Source organism: Anoplopoma fimbria, chromosome 9, assembly GCF_027596085.1.
Source record: "Anoplopoma fimbria isolate UVic2021 breed Golden Eagle Sablefish chromosome 9, Afim_UVic_2022, whole genome shotgun sequence".
Classification (NCBI taxonomy): domain Eukaryota; kingdom Metazoa; phylum Chordata; class Actinopteri; order Perciformes; family Anoplopomatidae; genus Anoplopoma; species Anoplopoma fimbria.
In genome coordinates, this window is record NC_072457.1 from 2,579,062 (window position 1) to 2,603,847 (window position 24,786).

The 24,786-nt window shown below is 39.6% G+C and overlaps 1 protein-coding gene across 1 annotated transcript in view; it reads right to left on the reverse strand.

Moving 5' to 3' along the window:
* cacna1ab (calcium channel, voltage-dependent, P/Q type, alpha 1A subunit, b) overlaps positions 1 to 24,786 on the reverse strand; it is a 163,189-nt gene that overhangs the window by 46,341 nt on the left and 92,062 nt on the right. Inside the window, 16 exon segments of the mRNA XM_054605334.1 lie at positions 863 to 874; positions 7,118 to 7,120; positions 8,298 to 8,404; positions 9,458 to 9,517; positions 10,295 to 10,424; positions 10,547 to 10,679; positions 12,164 to 12,462; positions 13,155 to 13,744; positions 16,479 to 16,628; positions 18,093 to 18,120; positions 18,404 to 18,510; positions 19,886 to 19,953; positions 20,141 to 20,261; positions 21,746 to 21,818; positions 21,918 to 22,049; positions 23,320 to 23,432. Coding sequence (XP_054461309.1) covers positions 863 to 874; positions 7,118 to 7,120; positions 8,298 to 8,404; positions 9,458 to 9,517; positions 10,295 to 10,424; positions 10,547 to 10,679; positions 12,164 to 12,462; positions 13,155 to 13,744; positions 16,479 to 16,628; positions 18,093 to 18,120; positions 18,404 to 18,510; positions 19,886 to 19,953; positions 20,141 to 20,261; positions 21,746 to 21,818; positions 21,918 to 22,049; positions 23,320 to 23,432 — 2,126 coding nt within the window.

The window sequence follows — 24,786 nt, forward strand, 5'->3', positions numbered from 1 at the left end:
GAGCATAGATGGATATAACTGCTTTAGTTCAGAAAGGGTAAAGCAATTACATTTTTTTTTGCTAGATTACTTTCATAAGTGGTGCCACTTTTTTTGTGTTTACCTAGAAATTCTCAAGACAGAGGAAAAAGTGTTTGCTGGTGGTAACTTTCCAAATTCTTAAAATCCAGCCTCCTGGATATATTTAATATATCTTATACTTTATTTAGTGACGTAAACATGCCAGATATTGCTCATTTTGCCATCATCTGCAGTAATGTGGGTGTAACATTAGCCCGTTGTTATGCAATAGTAATACAAACAGTCTTTTTGGCATCTGATAAGCCTTCAAACTCTAATGCAACTGATGTCTTTTTTTTTTCTTAGTAGCACTACTTTTGGTTCAGAATGAGACTTAAGAGTTTTCGTCTTTTGGTTTAGTAATTCGAAGCATATGGATCCAACTCAGATTCCTTACTTTTGGGACGGACCAAACTGTTTTTACCGCCACCTTTATGCCTTCAGGGCTCAAACCAAAAGATAGACTATTGCTGGAGTATCACTTTGATAAAGTATGTATCATTAATCTTTTGCAAAAGTGGAATCAAGTGTCTTCTAAAAAAACCTGCGTGCAACAAAAATCCTTTAAAATCAAACCTATCAACGAGAACCGTTGTGTTGTTTCGATGACTTTCTGTTTGGGATGACTTAAGGTGGTGAAGAGTGAGACAAGCTACGATACGGCGAGGATGAGTACGAACGAACAGAAGAACAAAAGAAAGAAAGAGCGAGAAGCCAATTTGATCCGGTTGGTGGAGAGCTGGGGACAGAGCGGAGGAGGAGGTGGAGGTGGAGGAGGAGGAGGACAGAGGAAGAACTTTACCGGGTGCTAGTCCTGTTGAGTTTCACCGAAGGTGGAGACAGCGAGAGTCAGTGACAGCGACAGAAAAGAAAGACGGGGACAGAGACAGAAGAAGAGGAGGAGGAGGAAGGGAGGGAAAACACATAGAAAGAAAGACACACAAACACACACAGAGACACACATTGATAGAGAAGGGTGGACAAAAGACAGACACAAGACAAGAGAGAGAGAGAGAGAGAGAGAGGGGTTTGGAAGAAACAGGGAAAAATACATCCATATGAGAGACAGACAAAGAAGGAAGGACAGCAAGATGGACAAACCTGCCTTAACCCCCCCCCATACTGTAGACACACTCCCTCCCACACACCAATATCTTGTCTCCATTACAACTGGATGGGATGTCTACACACCTGTCTCCTGGTTAAAGCATGGTTACAAAAAAAGGCTGACTTCAAGTATGATAAGAAAACGTATTGATATTTTATATTACTGTTTTAATTTTATTTTAATGTTATCAATCTATTGTTAAATGGCTATATTTCTCATTTAGCTCACAGCTTTTTAGACGGCAGACATTATCAAAAAAGGTCAACATAAGCGTTTGCCAAAGCTAGCACATACACTGGATTAATCTGTTCCAATGTGCTAATCTGATTTAAATTGAAAACTCAGCTTTCTTCAACAGCAAGAGAACTCTTAAAATAATAATTTATATAATCTAAAAAAACTAAAATCAGCCGGTTCCTATGAACTGTTACCAAAAGTTATTTAGATATTTTTCGTGGGGTATTCCTGTGAATTTTTAGCAACACAATCGATCAGTGCCCTTCCGCAAACCTCTGTAGTTTCCTTACTTAAATCCGGTAGTTACATAACAAATAAATCAGCATTTGGATTAAAATAACTACAGAAGTGGTGTTTCATAGGTGCGGAAGTTAAGAAAGAAATAAGTCAACGTTTTGTGATGAATTTTACGAAGTGACGTTACTTAAGCACAGAGGTTAAGTAAGTAAATAAGTCAACGTTTGGCTTAAAATAACTACAGATGTAGCGTTTCCTAGGCAAAGGAGTTACCTTACAAATTAGTCGTTGTTTGGGTTAAAATATTACGGAAATATCGACTTAAGTACCTAACTTACGTTACAAATAAGTCAACGTTTGGGTTAAAATAATAAAGTTGACCTCTGATGTCACACGTAACATGAACAGCTGTCTCCTGGGTGAAAGTCTGGTGTTTTTGGACCCGCTCTTTATACTACATCTCGCAATTACGTGGGGTACATACGAATTATAGTGCACTACTTTTTTGCGGGTATGAGAGCAGACAGGTCCAAGTAAAGATTAAATCAAAACTGAGCATCGTATCTCACTCCTCCCCTTTGCATTTCAACATTTAAGAATGCCACATTAATTCCATCAGAACTGAACCAAACAATAATCTTTTAAAAAAAAACATGTCATTCTCTGGTAACCCTTTTGATATCTATAATAAGAGCTCTTCTGTGAATGACGGAGGAGACTCTGGATGTGCAAAGCCCTCCATCCCTCCTGGCCGTCTTCTGCTGCGCTACCAGCTCTATGAAGAATTACCTTCACGGTCGGAGGAGGAAACTCGATTGCTGCATCCATTTACACCGATTCTTATCTTATCGCACCATAATGATCAATTAGACCGGGCCTACAGCACAAATTGCCCTCATTAGATCTGCAATCATCTAGTAGGATTTTATCAAAGCTCTTTTTTTTGCATGCACATCTGCACAGGAAAGGGTGGGAGTAAAAAAAGGGTGTTAAATCTTAACAAGTGGTCGGTTCCAGGTTTTCTTGACACGAGATAAAAACACAGGCATACACTCAGGACAGCCGTCATGAGCAGGGACTCAAGAAACCAGGATTTGTGTGTATTTGTCCCATACACGCACACCGTCATTAGTAAAAGAAAAAAAAAAGGCTTGCAGCTCCCGGTCGGTGTTTCATTCTTTTGGAGAGATGAAAGGTGCCAGAAAGCGCAAATAGTTGTTCTTTAAAACCCTTAAAAAATATGAAACCATTGCACTCTGACCATGCTAACGACAGTCCTCTCTGTACAATGGGTTCTGTGATGTACCTGCTTTGAAACAATGTCATGCGTCAAACAGTGAATTTTCAAAGGTGTGTGTGTGTGTGTGTGTGTGTGTGTGAAGACTTCACCCCTTCAAGCAAAACCCTAAGTTAGCTCAGCAGATGGGTGGGGGTGAGGAGGGAGAGATGGTGGAGAGGGAAGAATGGAGGAGAGGAATCAGGGCAATGATAGGGGAGCGTCCTAGAAGAAGGAGAAGAGGAGATAGGAGACGAGTGAAGGAGGGGAGGACGTGTCCTTGTTTCGGCAGGCAGTCATGCTGTGGAGGGTGCAGCCGTGGAGTGATTTTTAAAAACTTGTTGTTGTTGTTGTGATATTAAAGTTTGATTGAGCAATTTCACTTGTTTGCTGAGTATTTATGGAGTTCAAGATCCATCCACCGTCATCATGTGTCTGTGGTTCTGCTGTAAGAGGAGACACTACAGGTGAGTAAGGTTTAAAAAATAATAACTAATAGGAAACTTCCCCAGTAGATTACTTACATTAAGGTATTTATTGTATTGACAGTTTTCTGAAATGTTATATTTGAATAAGCAAGTTAGGCCTTTTGGTATCAAATATGTGCTATTTTTTAAAATATATTTCCAGAACAAAAATCTGAACATTGGATAAAGCCAGGTTCAAAATGATGTTTTCATTTTGTAAACATTTTAGAGTGAAAGTTTATTTTTTTGTTATCTCTTTCTATCACTCCATAAGTCATAAAATACTGTCAACAGCCATAAAAAAACTAAAATTCCATGTTTTTATAAATAAAATGTTGTTTAAATCTATGAATGATACATGAACAAACCCCTCTGTAAAAACCTTCAGAATATAGATAGAAATGAAACTGTAAAGTTTGGGCTCATTTAGAGAAAATGTCCTTTAAATATATGTTTTGTTAAATTACAGACATGTTGAAGACACTACAGTTGAATAGGGTAAAACAAATTAACTAATAGATACCACCATGAAACTACTGACATTACTACTGACATTAAGACAATCATTTTTCTGAAATGTTATTGTTAAATATGCAAATTAGTCATTATTTTATGGTAACTATTGGGGAATTTAGGAGAAATCTACAGTCACAAAGTGGTAAAATAAAACATCTTAATGTGTATTTTGGACGTTTTATTTTCACTAGTCTGAAGTTATGAGAGCCAAAAAGCTCAAAAATGATGAGTGCATGAATAACAATGTTTTGGCCAGAAGTGTCTCCCCTTAAAGCTCTTAACTTGTAATTTTACAGTTTGTGAACAATCACATTCAGGTAGAAACTAAATGAATGTTTTTTTAGATGATAATGACATTACTTTTACAGTGATAGTACAAGTCTTGAACTGCAAACACAGCTGTGAAATGTTAATCAAAGTGTAAAATATCACTTTAAATCTATACCACCTGTCTCCTGAGAGCTTCACCTATAAAAACTTGCGTGTGCACCTTCCTCATCCCGCTCGCTGCTCGATTTACTTTCACTGCCGTTGGTTTTCCTCCAAACACTGTTCACTCTGCGTTCACACTGCGGGCGACCACGTTCTTTTAACACCGTCCAATAAAGCTGATACGTGTCTGATTCTCTTCATGTGAGAAATGTAAACGCTGTACAAGTTAAAGGTGCTGACAAGTTGTTAACCTTGGCTTAGGTTTCTAGTCGCTGGCAGCGTGAACGCATCGTAACAATGACATTCAGAAGACGACTATATCTTATATTTGCTCTTAAAAACAGCTCTTCAGACTGAGTGCAAAGTGAAGCCATTAACACCACTGATTCGTGGTGCTGTGTGAGACGTATGCCTCTAATCTTTTTAAAGGAGATGCAAGTATTTTATTTTATTTGGAGGCATTGTGGGATAAGAGGCTGAAGAAAAAGCTTTCAACTGATACACTAATAGTCCAGGAGTTGCCTTGGCGGTGGTTTTGCATCAAAAAGTCTTCAATATACTACTGGATTAGACTTTAGCTTTTACTAAAGCAACATATGCACTGATTATTCACCTTGGACTGAAATTAATCAAAACAATTGTACCGTTATTATTAACAGTTATGTACTTTTTTTCCTCCTGTCTCTGTACGTTTCAGGAAAGTCAAACTATTTTTTGGCTTTTTTTCCCCCAAAATAAGGACAAGTTTTTGCATTTATATTTTTTCTCACCATCAAAAAAACAAGAAATCCCAGAAAAAGACCAAAGCCAATTGTGAATTGATCCTACACTAGCCTACGGTTGCACTAGATAACATTTCCCTTCACTACTATGAACAGACGCATTGTAATTTAATTTGTGTCGAGTCAATTTTAATTTCACAGCCCAATAATACAAATTTGCCTCAAGGGGCTTTATCAATATTTAGGTAGAAACAAAGTAGATGTAGGTTTTGATAGTAAGAAAAAAAATTATAACAACAATTCAAAAACATAATTTCATAGCACCAAGTAAATCTGCATCTATTTGTGTCCCCTGTGTATTTCCATTGACTTTTTAAATCAATGGCATTCAATCTGAACACACTTTGACAGTAGCCATTACCTTTACCATTACCTTTACCGTACACAGAACATATTAAAGCACAAATCTTCGCCTGTGACCGACTCTGAACATCAACGACAGCGTTCTGACTGATGCCGTCTGCTGCATCACACGTTGTGTTCAGGTTCATGCAGTCACCGAGGCAGACATGCAACCGGACATCCACAGAGCTGAGGAGGATGCACACACAAGCTGCTTTCTCTCTCACTCAGTTTTTTTTTTCTTCTCAAAGACAAACACATTCAGCCCCTCCAGTTGCATATATCATACATATTTAATTCATATGTATTTATTTATATATATACCGCCTCAGCATAAGAACAAATCATTCCACCGACCGACCGCCCCGCCCCAGCATGCCTCCCTCCTTCCCTCCCACGTTCAGTCTGACTTCCCCGGGTCGTGCAGAGGAAGGAGAGTTAAATACCTGAGCCTCCGGGAACGTTAACATGGTCGGATGAGTATGTGTGTTTGTGTTTGAGTGTGTGCGGGTAAAAAGAGAAAGAGAGAGGAGAGGATTGGGGGGAGGAAAGGTGACCAGAGGCGACGAGCCATGGCGGCGTTCTTCTCCCCGTGGCGAACAGATAGCCTGGGCACTTAAAGGGTTAAAGGTGTCTGGGGCGCCCTCACCTACACGGACTGACCGCCGGGGAGCTCCAGCCCGGAGGATGGGGGACGGGGGAGGACGGGGGGATGAAGAGGATGTTGGCTTTAATGGGTGTCAGGGAGGTGGGGTTGAAAGGTGTGCGTGTGGCAGAGTTTGGAAGGGGTTAATTGGGGACTATAGGGGTTATATTCAGAGGATAACGGCAAGCTAGGGAGCAATGGGTGACACTTGTTCCCAACATACAGCACGGTGATTCAAGGCAAGGGCAACAACTGGTCACTCGTTCTGTCATAAATATGTTGAGATCCGCTAAATACAACTAAATCTAATCAAAAATTATTTTTTAAAAAACGGAAAAATAAAATGGGGTCAACTGACTTCTTGCAATTTTATTGTTTACTGACGTTAATGCCTGCTCATTAGCAAATGTTAGCATGCTAATTTGGTGGACCTGCGGTCAAATAGTCAAAAAAGATGACTTTTTCCGAACCACTTTTCCTTGACCTTTATAGAAAACGTCATGAGTTCAAGGAAAGATGTGAAAGAAAATTCATAAGGATTTAAGGAAAAGACAAGTGAAACCGTGGCCATTGTACCTGTCGTTATGTTAGCATGTTAGACTTAGCATTTAGCATGGCTGCTGTTTTCGTCCTGTGTTTTTATGGAGGACTTCGACTGACCCTGAGGTTCAGATTCTGCAAGTAAAACTCCCCTGTCTGTTTGCTGAAGCAAGAAGAGATGGTTTGGAGAGTGTTTTGAGTGCTGCAAGCAATACAATTCCCCCTGGTTCTCTCGCTCTCTTTGCTGTATGTTAGAAATACGAGGGGTGAAAGCTGGATGAGGTTGGGAAATCTGGTTGACGCTCAAAATATAATGATGGAATCGGAGGAAATGCTTTTATGAAAGGTATCTGGAAGGAGGTGAAGGCTTCAGCAGGAACCAAAGCTGCGAAGGGCCTTTGGTAAGCAAAGGTTTGGAGGGGGGAGCTCAAAGTCAGGACTTTAGATGCAAGAAAAGAGGAAGGGATGACTCACGGCCTGAGTTGGCAAATAGGCCACACAAGGGAACAGGAGCAAGGAAGATTGGGGAGAAAGAAAATGTTGAGAAGGAGTAGGTGGTGCTTTTCATTGTATAAGGTCAGACAGTGAAGGGGAATGAGGTTGATGTGACGTGATTGTTTCAGGCAAGGTTTGGGGTTTGGGGTTTGTGGGGTGGGGGTGAAAGGTGGTTGAAGATAGAGTAACTACACTCTAAAAAGTTATTTCAATCTCAGTTCTTTGGTGTTCCTCACTTGGAACTACATGAAACTCGTTAAGACATTTATGAAAATACTGGGATAATGGTTTCAAAGGAGTACCTCAGGGTACAATCTTAGGTTCCCAAAACATTGCAGGATAAAGAAAAAGTTACGAGGAGCCCTTTTTTTTTCTTTTTTAAAGTGTAGGTCAGAGGTTGGTGATGATCATCCAATACTTCAGGAACATAATTTATGGGCTGTTGCCCAAATGAAGGTGGTGATGAAACGTAGAGAAAGACCTGCAAATTCGATTGCCACATGTGCGGTTTGTGGGTGGGTGAAGATAGTGTAACTAGACTCTTAAAAACTAATCTCACTCTCAGTACTTTAGGGTTCCACTCAGAAAAAGTTCAGAAGTTTATGAAAATACTGTGATAATGATTTCAAAGGAGTACCTCAGGGTACAATCTGAGGTTCCCCAAACGTTGCAGCATCAAGAAAAAGCTAAATGTTACGAGGAGCCCTTTTTTTCTTTTTTAGAGTGTAGGTCGGAGGTTGGTGATGATCATCCAATACATTAGGAAAATAACTTAAGGAGTTAAGGATTACAGGCTGTTGGTAATGAAACGTAGAGAAAGACCTGCTGATTCGATGCCATGTGTGTTGATGACCAATGAGGAGATAGATATGGAAATGGAGAAAAGGGCTGACGTAGAGAGACAATGACAAGACTCCAGAAAGCAGAAACAGGACAGAGTGAGAAGAGTAGATAGTAGAAAGACAAAGACAGGAGGTGATGATTTCTGAGAAAATAAGAGAGGAAGATCAGCATTGCCTGGTGAATCGGACGCAAAAGGCTGGGCAACAAGGGTCTTTCTGTGAATGGCGGAATGTGTGTGTGTGTTTGTGTGTGGGTGGGTGGGTGGTGGAGATGATGAAGAGGAGGGTAGGGGTGGGTGGGGGTGGGGGACACTTACGTGAAGGCGAAGGCCACCAGAGCACCACTAACCACTATAAAGTCCAGAATGTTCCACAAGTCGCGGAAGTAGGAGCCCTGGTGGAGGAACAAGCCCAGAACCACCATCTGGAAGAAGAAGAGCACATTCAGTACAACACACAAAGACAAACACACATAAGGGTGTCCCCAACCAAGAATATATATACAGTTGAGTCGTAGCGGTTAAGTGTGGCTTATTGTCGACTTACATATTTATTTTCTCGTTGATCCATAATCTCATTTGCGACATTAGTTTCCATTGTTCCCCACCGAACTAAATAACTGACACATCCAATTGAACAATTTACCTTTTTAAATTGGTATTATTATTAAACTTTAACTTATATTTGGACCTGTGACATGGCCCAGTGCCACAAGGGGACAGCGTTGTTCAATGTGTGAAGGTGCTTCACTGTCCAGAGAACAGAAACTTTACTTTTCAATTACTAACTAACATGGGATCCTAAATGAGTTACTATCAAGGTAGAAATGAACCTTTCTGAGGTCGAAACGAGTACTAGCGTCTAGAAAACGTTCAATTCAGCTGTAAAACAACAGCAGCATCGTTTAAAAAGCAGCGTATGGCTCAAATCACCCCAAACGAGATGCGTATTTAAAAGCGCTTTGTCTGCAAAACCATTGTTTTGCAATGGTAAGGTGTTGGGACTTCACAATGTGGGTGAAACAAAGAGAGAGGCCTCCATGTTAGAAGAAAAGCCTGAACTGGTGTTAACCGTGCCAAACCCCATCAAGTGTTAAAAGGAAAACCTAGGTATGAATAGTTTTATTAAAAGGCTGATATTTATACCAAAATAGGGAAGATATCATGATGTATTGGGACAAACCAAGCAGTTCTTAGTAAAATCAGAAATTCAACAACCCTCTACAGCCAGAATGGAATAATCTTAAATCTCATAACCACATTTACCCGCCACTGCGCTGATTCAAATATTAGTAGTCGACTATTGGAGGTCACCCTTAATACATAGACGCACATAAAATGACAACACACTCACGGACACGAAAAACTTCAATAATAAAATACACAGAAAAAAAGGCAATCACAAAATGATAAGTCGTTATAAACAAAGTCAACACTTAAACACACACACACACACACACACAGTGATACTTTGTTACCTTGATCAACATTTCGAACGTGAAGACGCCTGTGAAAACGTAGTCAAAATAACGCAGCACCTGCAGAGCAACACAACACCGTGAGATATGATTATCATACTGGAGAGAGACGAGCAGAAAGATGAATGAATGAGAGAGCAAACACAGCAGGAGGGATTAACAGAGAGAGAAAGAGACACAAACAATCAAACATCAACCAGAGCATAATCCAAATCTTCATCCTGATTTCATTTTCCTTTTTTCAAACAACCAATATCACAATCTACTGGTCGAATCCTGTTTCCCTTTTTACTCGGTTTATGATTAATATTAAATAATAATCCATTTACGTTTTACATCTTAAATCTTACATTTTTTTTGATTGGAGTTGGATTGGAGAATAAAATTCGCACAGACAACCAATATACCAATATTTGACTGACTCTTAATCAATAGAAAGCACACGACACGGTACATATTTACACTTTTTTTTGCTTCACCCAAAGCAGCTGGTTTTCAAATATAATCCAGCATTTTATTTTGAAAATATATGTTAAAAACTGTCTATGAGTGGTGCTGCGACACGTAAGTTATTATTTTTGTAAAAATCATAGCCTGTCTTCAACTACACCACCAATGAAATTAAATATGAAAAAAATCTGTATTATTATTATCACCATATTAACACCTTCACTAACACGATCTAAACCTTTTTCACTTTAACACCTAGACATAATCCTAAACTAACCCCTGTGAGAATTTTGCTCATCTTTGTATCCTCGGTAGACATTTGATTTTTTTAAAAGGATGGACACACGTTCACAGGTCTACAGAAGGACACGCAGAGCGATGTCTCACGTTGTTTTGTGATGATTCAGGCGAGACGGGGTCTTCTGCTGCGAGTGCGATGCTGCTCATAGCGATGACGGACAGGATGCTGAACTCGAAATACTTCAGAGTCAGGATGTAGTGACAGCACTTCCGAAACCTGGTGCAAACACACAGACAAGCACACGGAACAAACTGTTCAAACAGAGTCCATAGCTATTCTATGTCCTCAATAAGGACACAGGGACAGCGTTTTGACAACGGTGTTTGACCAACACTCACGGGTTGGTGGTGGACATGATGAAGCAGGAGCTGAAGGGAGGCATGGGTTTGGGGCCGTCTTCGTCGCCTCCCTCGTCCTCCTCCTCCTTCTTCTCTTCGCTCTTCTTCTGGTCCGTGTTGGCGTTCTTGTTCACTGAGCGAAGCCACGTGAGAAAAGAGAGGAAGAGGGTTGGACGGACGGAGAGACAGAAAGAGGTCAGCTTCACCGGAGTGAGACAGTAAACACATGAAACACATCCAGCCGGCGTTGTTTTCCAGGAAAGAACTGAAGGAGACTGGATTTGTGTTTGCCAGTAATGCAATGATTTCAAATACAGATTTACATATGGATTTCTTTCAGCTGATCGTTACTTATAACCATTGATTACATGCTTCTTATAACCGATACAGATATGATTTGAAGAATATTTTGTATTTTAAGAAGAAGTTGTAGTTTACTACCAGTGGGTAAGAAAGGACGAGATGTAGTCAGCAAAGATGGATGATTTTACATTTAACACTTTTTACCCATTGGTTTGTGGACTGCCATTACGAAGCCTTGAGTTTAGCGATTTCGCCGTCGCCATCTTGGATTACAGCCAAAAATACAACCAAATGACCGGAAGTCACCGAGTACAGCTCTGGTAGCGGCAGCGAACTGTCAATCACAGTAGCCCGACGCTAAAGCATCCCCTGCTTTATGGTCTGTTTGACTCTAAATGGAGCATCATTTACTAAATGAACATCATGCTGTATTGAAGAAGACTTGAAACTAGAGATTGAGACCATAAACTCATGTTTACAATGTTTACTGAGGGAATAAATCAAGAGAGAAGTAGAGTCATTTTCTCATAGACTTCTATACAACCAGAGGAGTCGCCCCCTGGTGGACATTAGAGAGAATGCAAGTTTTAAGACACTGCCTCGTTGGCTTCACTGCCGGACTGGTTCTCCCCCAATACTGGACCAATTTTCAAAAACTTGGGGTCAGTAGGGTCCAGGTTGAAAAAAAACAAAGTTACCATTTAAGGTCCTATCAAGTGTCCAATCATTATTTGCAAAGAAATCCCTAACTTTCTACACCAATGCTAGCCATTTTCAACCTTCAAAAGCCACATCACAACGGATTTGTTGACTTACCCTAAGGAAATCTCTCGTTTTTTGAATTAACATTAGGAAACGTTCTATTTTTGAAGGGCATTTGTTGTTCATGACCCACACCCTTCAATCCTCAATGTAAATTAGGCTGAACTCTATATCCATCTGGAAATGTAGTGCTGGAATAGGACTGAACATAGGGCCCCTGTGCAGGGCCAAGGTATTGGGCCAGGGAATTAAGCATGGGTTATACTTTCCGCAAGGACAGATGCTTGGGTGTTAGCTGACGTGGAATTTTGAAGAGGAATTGTTTGGATCTTTTATACTACAAACTTTTCGAAGCTCCTCAAAGTTCTTAATTTTTTACACCCATCTGCGTCCATGTAGTTGGGAAAGGAACTCCTGCATTACCTCTGACTAAAACAATGTAGGAATATTCAATATTTGTGTACAGCCAATTCATAGAGTCAAAGAATGTTACAGTCTACATGCCTACTTATACCCTAATTTACTTGTGACTGATCCCACCCAGGTGCTCACCTTGCAGGATGGCGTTGGTGGAGGGGTAGGGGTAGACGGGTGGCATGTCGATCTTTGTGTACTCCGGTTTGGCCATGCTGGTCAGGATCAGGCTGTCCATGCTGTGGAGCAGGGTGTGGGTGTCGGCATCACGGCAGTTCAGCAGGTTGTTGACGTGGTCGGGGTGATCCGGCGGGAGGTCGTATGGATGCTCGTGGGCACCGGCCAACTTGCTGTTGTTGCGGAAGTTGTCCAGGTCCTCGTTGTACTGCTGTATGGGTCGCGTGGTGGAGAGGCTGGGCCCGGTGCTGTGGTGCTCCCTGACGGAGGAAGGGGACGAAGGATGGGGAGGAAGGAGGGAGATCAGTGGTTATGGATGAAGTGGTCAAAAACAGCAGATACCCAATGTGTCAATTAAAGCAGCTTGGTCTGTTGTCTTTGGCATCTGACAGTCGCTCGGTAGTGACGTGAGTCGTTAGTCAGTCAACTTAACGTCTCTTTTAGTAACCAAACTAAGAGGTTTTGTTGCCTTAACCTAACTTCCTGTAAAGATGGAAGTTTACTTTGAAAAAAAGACACTACCCTTGTAATGATAACGACGAAAAAATGATGCTAGTAGGTTTCGTAGAGCGTCATAGTTTGAAGCTTAGAGAGCACTGACTAGTTTTGGATATTGACTTATTGGTGTAAGAATGTGTTGCACCCAGAACATACCGTCAAAAAGTTAATTTAGTGCGCACAGATGGAGGAATAGGATTTTACCATTTTACATGACCTGCCACAAAGCGCACCTGCTTTTCACAGATATATGAACGCAATATCACTTTTAATGGATTTATTGGAAACTGGGAAAGTCAAATGATCGTGGGCTCCAGCTACCAGGCAGCAAATCTCGCAAGCTGCTTAAGATTCTGGAAGTTTATTGGCCATTCTGTCAGGTCGCTTCCTAAATCCTCAAAGACAAACTTTTAAAGCTCGTCAGGTTGAGAAACTAAATCCTTCCTTTACTCACCTTCTGGTGCGATGCCCTCTGCTCCTGTCCTGGTTGCCGTGGCGATGCCGTCTGGTCTTTCGTCCCTCCCCATCCTCTCCTTTCTCCCCCTCCCCCTCCGTCCCTCTGGACCTGTGCCTCCTGCCTTCCTCCCCCTCCCTGCGGTGCTGCCGTGACCTCCGGTGCTCGTTGTTCCCCTCCACCCCCTCGCTTCGGTGGGGGGAAACGCTTCGAGCCTCCCTGCCTCCCTCCCGGTTCCTGTGCCGGTGGCCCCGGTGGCTCCTGTGGCCGTGTCTCTCCTCCCCCCCCTGCTGGCCACCAACGTTGCCCAAGGACGTGCAGCTGAAGCCCCGCTCCATGCGGGTCTCCGCTGGCTGGCCCGTCTCTCCGCCATCCGGCCCATTGACTCTCCGATGGTGGTGGTGGTAGTGGTTGTGGTGGGTGGCCCGGCAGTGGTGGTCGATGTCCTGGCGCCGGTACTCCTGGTCCAGAGGTAGCTCACCAGGTTGGGTCTTGTTGGTGTTGTTGTTGCGGTTGTCCTGCGGGTTGACCACTAGAGGCCGGTCCAGGTGGGTCTTCATATCGCCGCGTGGTTTCCGAGGGTAGGACACCTGGGTTTGGGTAACAGGGTCGCACATGGGATGAGTGGATGCTGTTTAAACTTTAGATACATCTTTAAGGGTTTCTTCCAAAACCACAAAAAGACATATTTTCCTACTTACCCCAAATGTTTTCTCACCATGCATGATAGTTCTGTTTAAAAAGGTTTTTAAAGGAAAACTAAATTTGTGGTGCTTTAAGTGTTTAAAGATGACATTTGAATAAATCAATACAAAAAAATGTTGCTATTACTTTGGGTAATAGCTTCACATTAACATGTCTTCTGTGGATAATCCACATAAACCATGGCATTGTTTCAGGAAAGATATGTCCTGAAACTGTTCAACTTTTTTAGAACATACATTTTTTTCCACTGACCTCCATTTCATTGGGATGACAGCAGAATTCCCAGAGATGGCTATTCTTACATTGTGAGAACAGGAAAATGACCCTTTACGGCGAGTTTTGATCAATGAAAAACACAACACCATCTCTGCATCCAAATACATTGCTATTAGCAGATATAGCTTTGAATTGTTGCCATAATTCACTTTCTCTTGTCAAGGAGATCCAGTCATTCACTCAATGTAACATGTATTTACATCTTTTTGGGATAAGACTTTTTGCTTTTTAATTCTTGAGAAGATGATGGGTTTGGGTTTAAGTTAAGGCGGTTCGTTAGATGGCAGGAATATTTGAAAGAAGCCAAAATACAAAAACGGTCTACAATGTGCAGGTCAATAGGTACAATATTAACCTTGGATGCACATTTCAAACTTGTCTATACTACTGTAATTAAATGAAAAACAAGGCTAATAAAACAAATATTTTTTCTCATTTTGGACAAAAAAAGGCCCCTACAACTGAAAAGGAGGTCATTTTCATTTCCTCATTGACTTTCATGCATTTATTTCCCTGTAAAGTCGGGTTGTAACAGTTTTCAATGAGCAGTTGCTCATCAAAATACATCACAATAGCATTAACATGGGTTGCAGTAGCAGTTTGCTTCAATGCTGGCAGACAGGAAACAGTATGGACCAACGTTGACCTTCATTCAGGCAGTTTACCCAGAATCCTCCTCCCCCCCGCCCTGTTCCCTCCCCTGAGGCACAGATAGACCCGGTTCGGCAAACCGGGTCTATCCGAGCTATATTTTTTGGCTCCACATGAACAATTTGAAATCAAAATTGTCATGAATCTTTTGTGGAACCACTAAATGCTCAACACCTCCAGTCGACTCCTGATCAAGTTCCTTTTTTTGATCTTTGTTTTTGTGAAGTGCATCACACTTCGCCCCGCTCTAGTTTTGAGTCCGCTGCTTTCTTTGGGCACAGCTCTGGATTTCTCTGCATGCCCCACTTTAATAATGCATCGCTCCCAAGCACGCAGCTTCAAGCCGTCCCATATAGCAGCAGCTCGCGCAATAACAACATTCTATCGCAGTCTTAAAGGGACATTACACCCTGGATTGAAAAACCTCTGTGAAGTGCAGCATGACCCAGAATACATAGTGGTTAAAAAGCAGGTCAGGCTCTTGTGTTAGTGAAGTGCACATTTCATACAGACGTGCTGAAATGTAAAGTAATTAAAGAGCAACTTTACACCAGGATAGAAAACAGTGTTGAACTGCTTTCACTAGTGTTAACTTTCAAGTCTGTTTCATCTGTGTACAACTTCATGGATGTGATTGGTGATGTCACAGTGTACTGACCCACCCTGGAGTCCACTTTTACATCACTGCAGCAATGTGAGAAGTTGGACGTCCACCAAAACAAGCTTTTCCAACAACACTTTCATAGCCGTGCTTCCATTCAATTGTTAGTCAAATTTTAAGCAAACTTCTGAAATGACGCAAAAAAGAAATTCGAATTAGACTCGTCTCTATCAACTGGTTTGAAAGGAATAAACTCAGATGCATAGTTTTGTGAGAAGTTGGCGGTTTAGGCTACGTTTTTACACATCCGCCAGAAAACTGAGCAGACGAAGAAGCCGTGAACCGGAAACCAAACAAGTTTACTGGTCTTCAGCAATTTCTTTCAATTAGACACTGGAAGTCATATGAGTTAAATGTTTGCTACGTCAAAATTTAATTCAGCAAAAGCGTTTCTATATCCCATTAAAAAAAAAAAACATCCCAAGTGTCTGTAGTAACTTTTGTGCAATTGAGAAAGTTTCCTTACAGCTTTCTTAATACAAAACTGCAAAATGTACTGAAAAATATGTGAATGGAAACAAGGCTAATGTCATTATCAATCACCATTAGTGGGGATGAACTGCAATAATTACTTAAATGGATGTTTATGTAAACTTTGTAATGATCCCAGACAAAGATCATCTTAATATATTTACAGACTTCATCTCAGGATTTTGGTAAACCATCAATTTACCAACTTTAGGAAGACACACAAATAGTCTAACTCTTGATGAACCATTGACATACACTTTCAGGTGCATCTTGTTCCTAAAATGTTGGAACCTGGTTGTGATATAATGCTGGTATATAAATCAGATTATCTTTTGATATCTAATATCAAATGTGCCTTCCCTTTTAAATTTAATAAAAAAATATAAAAACAGAGCTCCTATTGAATATGGATGATAATGTCCCTTTAGTGGTTATATGGCCAATCATATCACTCACACATTACAACAAATATCCCCCATATACATCAGGAGTAGACTGCATATATATATATATATATATGTGTATATGTGTGTCTCTTTCGGGGGGGCGGGAATCCTCACCTCCTCCCCTTCCCCTCCCACCTTCCAGTCCTCCTGCTCCAACTCGTTGTAGAGCGCCTCGCGACTCGTCATCAGGTTCTGCCGGCGGATCTCGCTGGTTCTCTGCTCCCACACCGACTTGTTGTTCCCTTTGATGTTGTTCTTCTGCTGCTCCTTACTGTTGGGAGGTTGTTGGTGAAGGAAACAGGAAGTTTAAACAGAGACGGACAATCTTATGTGTAACGACGCATTTACCGTCCCATGATTTGGAAACAGGGGGAATAAGCTACTAAACTTTGAGTTATTTCACCTCAGCAGTCCGCCAAAGAAAATCTCCTTTCATTTGCTGAATCTTCACTCATATAAGATATAAAAGCCAAATTTAAAAGTTTGTTTCGACTTTTGTCTCACAGCGACTCGTTCAACAACCGAGACCTCGGAGAGAGAGCATGTTTTCACATCTAACTGAATTTAGAGTTTATGTTATGTTGTGTTTATGATGAGTTTTAATAAAGTGCGTTTTACAATCAGCTGAGTTAAAATTATTGCTTTTGTCAATGGAGTCTGGTGGCTTTGAAGAGAGCATATTAATTGTATGTTTTGTTCATTAATAAATTATAAAAGTTTTCCAAATCAAAACGTTTTATTTGGTCTACAAGTTTTGAATATCTTTCTATTGTTTGGATAAATACAATATCAATATTCCTACTAGAAACTGTAATTTACTTAATTATTCTTCCAAAAATAGAAGAAATTCAAAAAATACCCCCTTCATTTCACAAACTTTAGAGAGGTCCCATGAGTGTTTTCCAAATTCTAGGAAGGAGTCTTGCCTATCCTCTGTAGGACCCAACTCTGAAGGACCCTTCATACCAGGGACACACCCTTGACATTGATAACACCCAGTTTCTAGAGTGGATGTAGGAGAACTCAACCCTTATGACAAATTGTACGGTTGGCCAACAGCAGTATTGTATCCCCAAAAAATCCTGAAAAAAAATATTTTCTCTATAAACCACCATAATATGAGCGACATCTGTTATACTGTTTACAGGATTCTCCAACGGCGGCCATGTTGGAGCACGTCTGTCCCCTTAAGGGTGTCCAGTAAATCCAGTTTAACCACTGGAGCTTCTCTGTTGGCTTGTGTTTCGCTGCCATTGAGGAAGAAAGATTCTGACATGAAGTAAAACGTGTGGAGGACGTCTTTTGACCTTTTAACAAAGATTGGAGACAGAGTCAACACGTAAGCTAGGAGGACATTCATCCTCTCAAAATGTTTTAGAAGATGCTGAGTCCAGAATAAGAATGTGAGAGAGAGAAAGTGATTTTACACAACCAACTGGTTCAAAGCTAATTGGCTTTAAAACCCACTATTTAGATTCTGTAACTTATAGAAATCACCAACGCCACTGTTATGACTGACAAGTATTTGCAAAGCCAAGCTTATAGCACAAAACCAGCAGCCTCTAATCTCTCCATCAAACCGACTGAAGAGTCCGGTGACTTCTAAAAGAGCAGCAGGTTTTTTTTTTTTTTTATCAGCGAGCATCATTTTGATGTGTCCTATTGTCAGCGTATTTCTGCTGCCAGAAGCAGATTTCTACAGACTGTCCGCCTCTCGCTCTTCTTCACTTCTTCACAAAGCCTTTCGAATCTGTTCCTTTCACTCGCAGAACAATCGCTTAATCATTTTTTTTTTTTAGGAGGATGAGGACGCGGGGGGAGAGAGTGTGATGGTGGGTGTTTGTGTGTGAACATGAATGCCTGCCAATCACGGATGTTAGCAAAGACACAGTGCTTTCACGAAAAAGAAGTAGTTTGTGTTTGTGTGAGAAGCAATGTGTGTGTGTGCAGGAGCATGTGTACTTTTGAGTTAATATTGTGTACATGTACATTACGTATTGTGTTGTATTGTATGTGTGTGTGTGTGTGTGTGTACTCACGCAGCAATGGACAGGTTGGCTGCTGACAGCGGGCTGACCTCTGCCACCTCCTTCGCCTTCTGCATTGCTGTCTTCTGATTGGCTGCTTCCTCTTGTTCCTCCTCGTCCTATAGGAGAAGAGAGAGAATCGTCTTTAAACTTCAAGACACTTCCCAAAAATTGTGGAATAAGTTTGAAAATGAAATGAAAATGTCTAATACACTTTATATCATATGATTAAAACATATATGACAGTTGGAACGGTGTCCTTTTAAGCAAGTTAGAAAGCAACTACGTCTATGTCAGTCACCATACTCATACTCAGCCACACCTCGTTTTCTTTCAACCTCAAAGAGGAAACATTTTCTGCCTAAAACTAACATTTTATCCAAAGTTTTTGAAGTTTACAGCGTGCAAGTAAATGTTTGGCTCTTTTTAATTTTTTTTCTCTGACCTATTTTATTGAATTATGCCAATAACAAAATAATTTAACTTATTTCCTGGCGTATCAATCGATTCTAGTGTTAGCTGTTCATAGCTCCCTGCGTTGCACAAAAACAAGACAAACACTTTTCCTCATTGAACAACTTAATGCTGTGAATGAATGTGAATTTACTCGAGTTGCAGCCAGAACACCGTTTATTTTGCCAAATTCCATTTCCAAGTGATTTATGAAAATACGATTATTAAAAACAAAAGTTTTTGTTTTCTCAAAGAAATCTGTGAGCAAGTAATATTTGAAATAAAAGGTGATGAAATGCAGCCTGATACTTTTTTATTTATTTAAATTATATATTTTTTTGCCCATAAAAGGTGTCAAGACCGACATGGGAGGCAACATTTTGGGGAAATGCACACCTTGTACATTTATAAAGATTAGTTTAAAAAAATAAATATATATATATATATATATATATATATATGAATTGTTAGCAGAAATCTGAATCTGTTCAGAGATCAAATTATTTTTATTTTTTTGTTCAAGTAATCGCTCTCCCCTTTATGATATACAAATATTTTATTTAGATTTTTTTTACCAGTCTATGCATTAAATGAGAAGTGAAAAAAATAATGAATGAAAAAAGGCTTAGTGTAATAAGATAAGGCTTCAGCTTTTTCTTTTCTGTCAGTATAAACCTGCTTTTGTTTGTCACTATTTCATAAGTTATTACTTATTTTTGATTTTTAAATTTATTTTCAAACGTAGTTTAGTACGTATGTAACGTACTAAACTAATACATATATCAAAGAGAACAAAAACAGCTACAGAGAACGAAAGACAATTGATATCAAGTAGAACTATTTTGACACAGTTTCAGGACATAATCATAATCTAATTTCTTGTTATTAAGTTAATTAGTTAGATATATTACAGATAATCTAGGGTCTAAGATAACAGGTCAAAAGAAATGGTTTGTTCCTAAATGATTCACAGGATATCTTCACCATTTTTCACTTCTATTGAGCTGTAGAATGAATGTCTTTCTGGGTTTGATCCCGTACCTTGGTGAGCTCCTGGGCGTTGGCCAGGTTGTCGACGGCGATGGCCAAGAAGACGTTAAGCAGAGTGTCTGTAGTGGCGGGAGTCAAGGAGAAATATTGATGCACGACACGGAGGAGAGGAAAGAGAGTTTCAGATGAATGGACAGGATTAAAGGAAAGACATCAATTACATGACATCATCATTGTCTTTTTGTTTAATGCATTAACACACATGCATATTGTGTGTGTGTGTGTGTGAGCGTGTGTGAAGGATACAGTTGCCGAAGAGTGTGAGGACGATGAAGAAGATGGAGAACACCATCCCTTTGTCGTTCACTCCTCCCTGGGACTCGATGCCGTCGTACATCACCATGTTCCAGTCCTCTCCGGTCAGGACCTGCACAGAGAACCAGAGATAATCTTACTATTCTTTTTTATTTATAAATGAGTGTAAAGAGGAGTGGTGAAATAAAATACAGGAAGCAACAGAAATAGGAATATTTTTCTATTTTATTTGAATTTTTTTACTTTATTTATTTACCTTACTCTTATAGCTTTTGTATTCTTTTTTGCAACAGTGTCAATAATATTTCTTTTACACTTAATAATTGTTATTCTATTTATTTTTCAATTATATTACTTCTATAATTTACTATTCTGCTGTTGTAATATTTATAGAAACTCTGGCACAAGAATTTCATTTCGTGATTAATACATTTATTATCTTTTTATAATTATTATTATTATTATGTGGCCACAGACACAGAGTTTGTTAGACTGCGACTTCAAGGGCTTTCAGCAGTGGGCAAGAGGTTCAAACACCATTTAAGAGATCGCATTGGCCGATAGTTCGAAAATCAATTAGATCTAATAAAACCCTTTCATTTATTTTTTTCTAAATAAGTCTGATATGAGAATCAGATAAAAAACTAAATTAACAAACATCACACTACCTGATGTAAAACATTCATGTGAAAAAAACATTGAAATAAAGGTTAAAAAATATTTATATATAAAACTGATTTGAGAACACTTTTTCAATTATCACAGACCAATGCATGATCATCCACACACACACACACACACACACACACACACACACACACACACACACACACACACACACACACACACACACACACACACACACACACACACACACACACACACACACACACACACACACCTCTGAGTCACTCATGGACAATAAAGCGACAGAAAAGAGAACACAGAAAACATGGAGACTGAACAAGTCATCTGACAAACAGATGACACGACAACAATGAGCATCGTTAAACTTCACTATAGTTAAATGAAAAGAGCTTCAGCCGTCCGCTAAATGTACACAAGTGTGTGTGTGTGTGTGTGTGTGTGTGTGTGTGTGTGTGTGTGTGTGTGTGTGTGTGTGTGTGTGTGTGTGTGTGTGTGTGTGTGTGTCACTTACAATTGTGTTTGGAGAATACAGTAACTCAGTGGAACTTTCAACAACATGGTAGAATTTATTCAGATGAATAATTTCAACTTTTATACACATAACATAAAACCCGAGCTAATGATACTATTTGATATTATGTTTAATGTTCATTTATGTTGAAGTATAAGTATGATTTTACAGGATAGTTCAGAAGTTTTTAAATGTAACTATTGTTCCTGGTATTGAATGATCCTATATATGTAAAATAATGTCATAACAGGTTTAATTAAATTTAATTAAATTAAATTTAACTGTATTTAATTAAATTAAATTGAATTAAATTTAACTGTATTCAATTAAATTACATTTTATTTAATTGTATTTTATTATGTTAATCAAAGGGTTTATAGTAGTAAATTATAGGAGAAAACATAACAAATATATGAAATCTTTTTTCTCTCGTATACCTGAAACACCGTCATGATCGCTGCTGCAAAAGTGTCAAAGTTAGTCGAAGGCGTCCCATCGTCAAAGTTGAATCTGAGAAGAAGAGGAAAGAAAAATAAGTGGGTTGCCAATCACATAAACAATAAACGACATAAACAAAGTTATTCAGATGAATTTAGTGTTGATACTGACTGTCCTCCAAACAGCTGCATCCCCAACAGGGCGAAGACCACGATGAAGAGGAAGAGGAGGAACAGCAAGCTGACGATGGACTTCATGGAGTTCAGCAGAGAAACCACCAGGTTTCGAAGAGGAGCCCAGTACCTGAGGAGGAGGAGGAGGAGGAGGAGGAGGAGGAGGAGGAGGAGGAGGAGATTAATGAGGGAAGAGCAAAAGGTAAGGAGGAAGAAGGAGATGAAGGAAACACAAAGAAGTGGAACAGGTAGAAAAGGAAATAAAAGAAGAGGACAGGAAAGAAGGCGTGAACATTTAAAATTGATGAAGAAGAAGAGGTTGTAAATTTAAACCGACAACGATTTACTGTGAATGTATTAAACAGAAATAAAAACATATATTTTAATTAAGCAAATTGTACTGAAATACTAACTGAAATCGTCAAATCAAAAATATTGAGGGGATACCAGATGTTTTTACTTTTCTATGATTCTATATTCAGTAGGCGTTACGTTGATTTTTGAAAATAGTTGTTATTTTTTTGGTTTCGTCCACCTTTGACTAGTGAACCAGCCCACGAACGACTCTTTTTCTCAGCTATATAGTTTAGAGAATATTATAGATCCAAGATGAACCCGTCCTCTACTTCAGCACCACGGAGAGCTCCGTGGATTCATCAACACACAGTTAGGCTGCTGATATTCCAGACGTAAGGTCAGTGCCACTGATTCCAACATACACAAACCTCATCGTGATAAAAGATCAATAGACCTTTCCCTTTTTATTGAGTCTCCACTGCAGGAACTAGGGATGATTGTTTCCCAGAACGGCGTTTTGAGGGACTCTTTTAGCCCCTAATTCATAGTAGATACTCTCCTACACAGGAGGAACCACATGTGATTGTTGGTCAATCACATGAGCCAATGCAGAACCAGAAACCTTTATTCATTATTCACAAAAACAACAACAAAGAGGGCTTGTAGCAAACGTAGGGAACTCCCCGAGCAACAGCCGGCCAGCTGACATCACCGGTTCGGATTCAAACAGGAACAAAAAGCCCTTGAACGAATGTAGTTCCCCTCATCCCCCCTTATATCTCCCCTACTGTATCTAGTATTATTATATAGAGTAAAGCCTGGTCAGAACAGGGGAGTTACCCACAAACAATCAGAACAATGTGCGTGAGCCTAGTCCAATCAAAACTTCGTCAAAGAAGTGTCAAAGGGCAAAAATACATAAATGAAAACAAGCAAATCTCTTTCATGTCAGAAACAAAACCTCAGTTCGTCGCTGCGACCCTCGATATTGACATTGTCTCATATGTGCATGCTCATAGATGTGCATGTATAGACAGAGAGAGAGAGAGAGAGAGAGAGAGAGAGAGAGAGAGAGAGAGAGAGAGAGAGAGAGAGAGGCTTACTTGGTGACTTTGAAGATGCGGAGCAGTCTCAGAGCTCGTAACACGCTGATCCCAAAGGAGGTTCCTGGTTTGATGGTGGCCCACACCACCTCGAAGATGCTGCCCACAATGACCTGAACAGCACACACACACACACACACACACACACACACACACACACACACACACACACACACACACACACACACACACACACACATGTCAGACTGTGATGTCCTGTTGAGCTCATTCAGGGTGTTTGTAGCGAACAGAGTCTGACTTTATATTAATAATGAACACTGATAAATACAGTTATTTTCCTATATATTAGAAAAATGATCCCCAGCAAATGCCAGATTAGTTTCTGCTGTGAAAGTGAAACCATGTGGCTGTCATTGATGGATTTTTGATATTTTGCTTTTTTAGAATAAAATAAAAATAATAAAAAAAAAATTTTTATGTATATATATATATATATATTTAATTTAAAATGTATTTATTTTAATTTGTATTATTTTTTAAGTAAAATTTATATATTACGTTTTAACCAAATTCACGAGTAAATTGAACGGAAAATGCCAACGGATGATAGTTTCTATCCATTAGGAGTTGGTTGACTGAGATGAACAGGAGGTGGCGCCAATTCATCCGGTCGGAAAATCATTAAACCATTACAGAGGAAGAGGGGACAATAAGATACGAGAATTCAATTGTTAAATAAAAGTCACACTCTTCACGTACGTCTTCACTTTGTGGCATTTAACTTTAATTGATTCATCAAGTTTTCCCCCTCAGCGAAGAAGTAAAAACTCTAGATTTTTGGAAATTTTCTAAATACCCACTAAGTTGTTTTTATGCAAAAATGTAATGTCTTAAAACAGCTGGTTGGTCACACAGTGTTTGCTTGTTTCCCTGCTGATGTGATTTCTAAAGTAACTCTGCTTTCTAAATCAAAACTAGGACGTTTTTTCTGGGGAAAGTTTGTGTAATGATCGGATTTCATGACATCGGAAAAGTATTAAGTCATAAAACTGTTGTCTTTTTGAATCCCTTAAATTAATCTATGTAAGTTTAACTTTAAAAAATGTGAAGCTACAAACATTATACATAAATAACACTATAAAGGAGACATAAAGGAGCTAAAACACATATATACAAATATTCTGTACACTGGCTCTCTGAAATGTAAAAGAGTTTTTTTATTTGACAATTGGTTTATTAGACTACAAGCTTATAAACTCTTTATACATTTTACCAACTTGCAAACAGATCTTATATACATCCAGCTTTTCTAAATCCAACTCTATTCACAGGCACTTCAATTCTCTGCTGATCTGACGGCTCTTCATGCATCTCTAAGTTAATATACACTTTAAATCATCTCTGATCTCTTGTTTGTTAATGTTTGATGAATCGCCATTAAAGTCAACCCAAAAAAAACAAAGAAACACCTTTTAGCTGAGACCGAAACATTCAGATCATCACTTT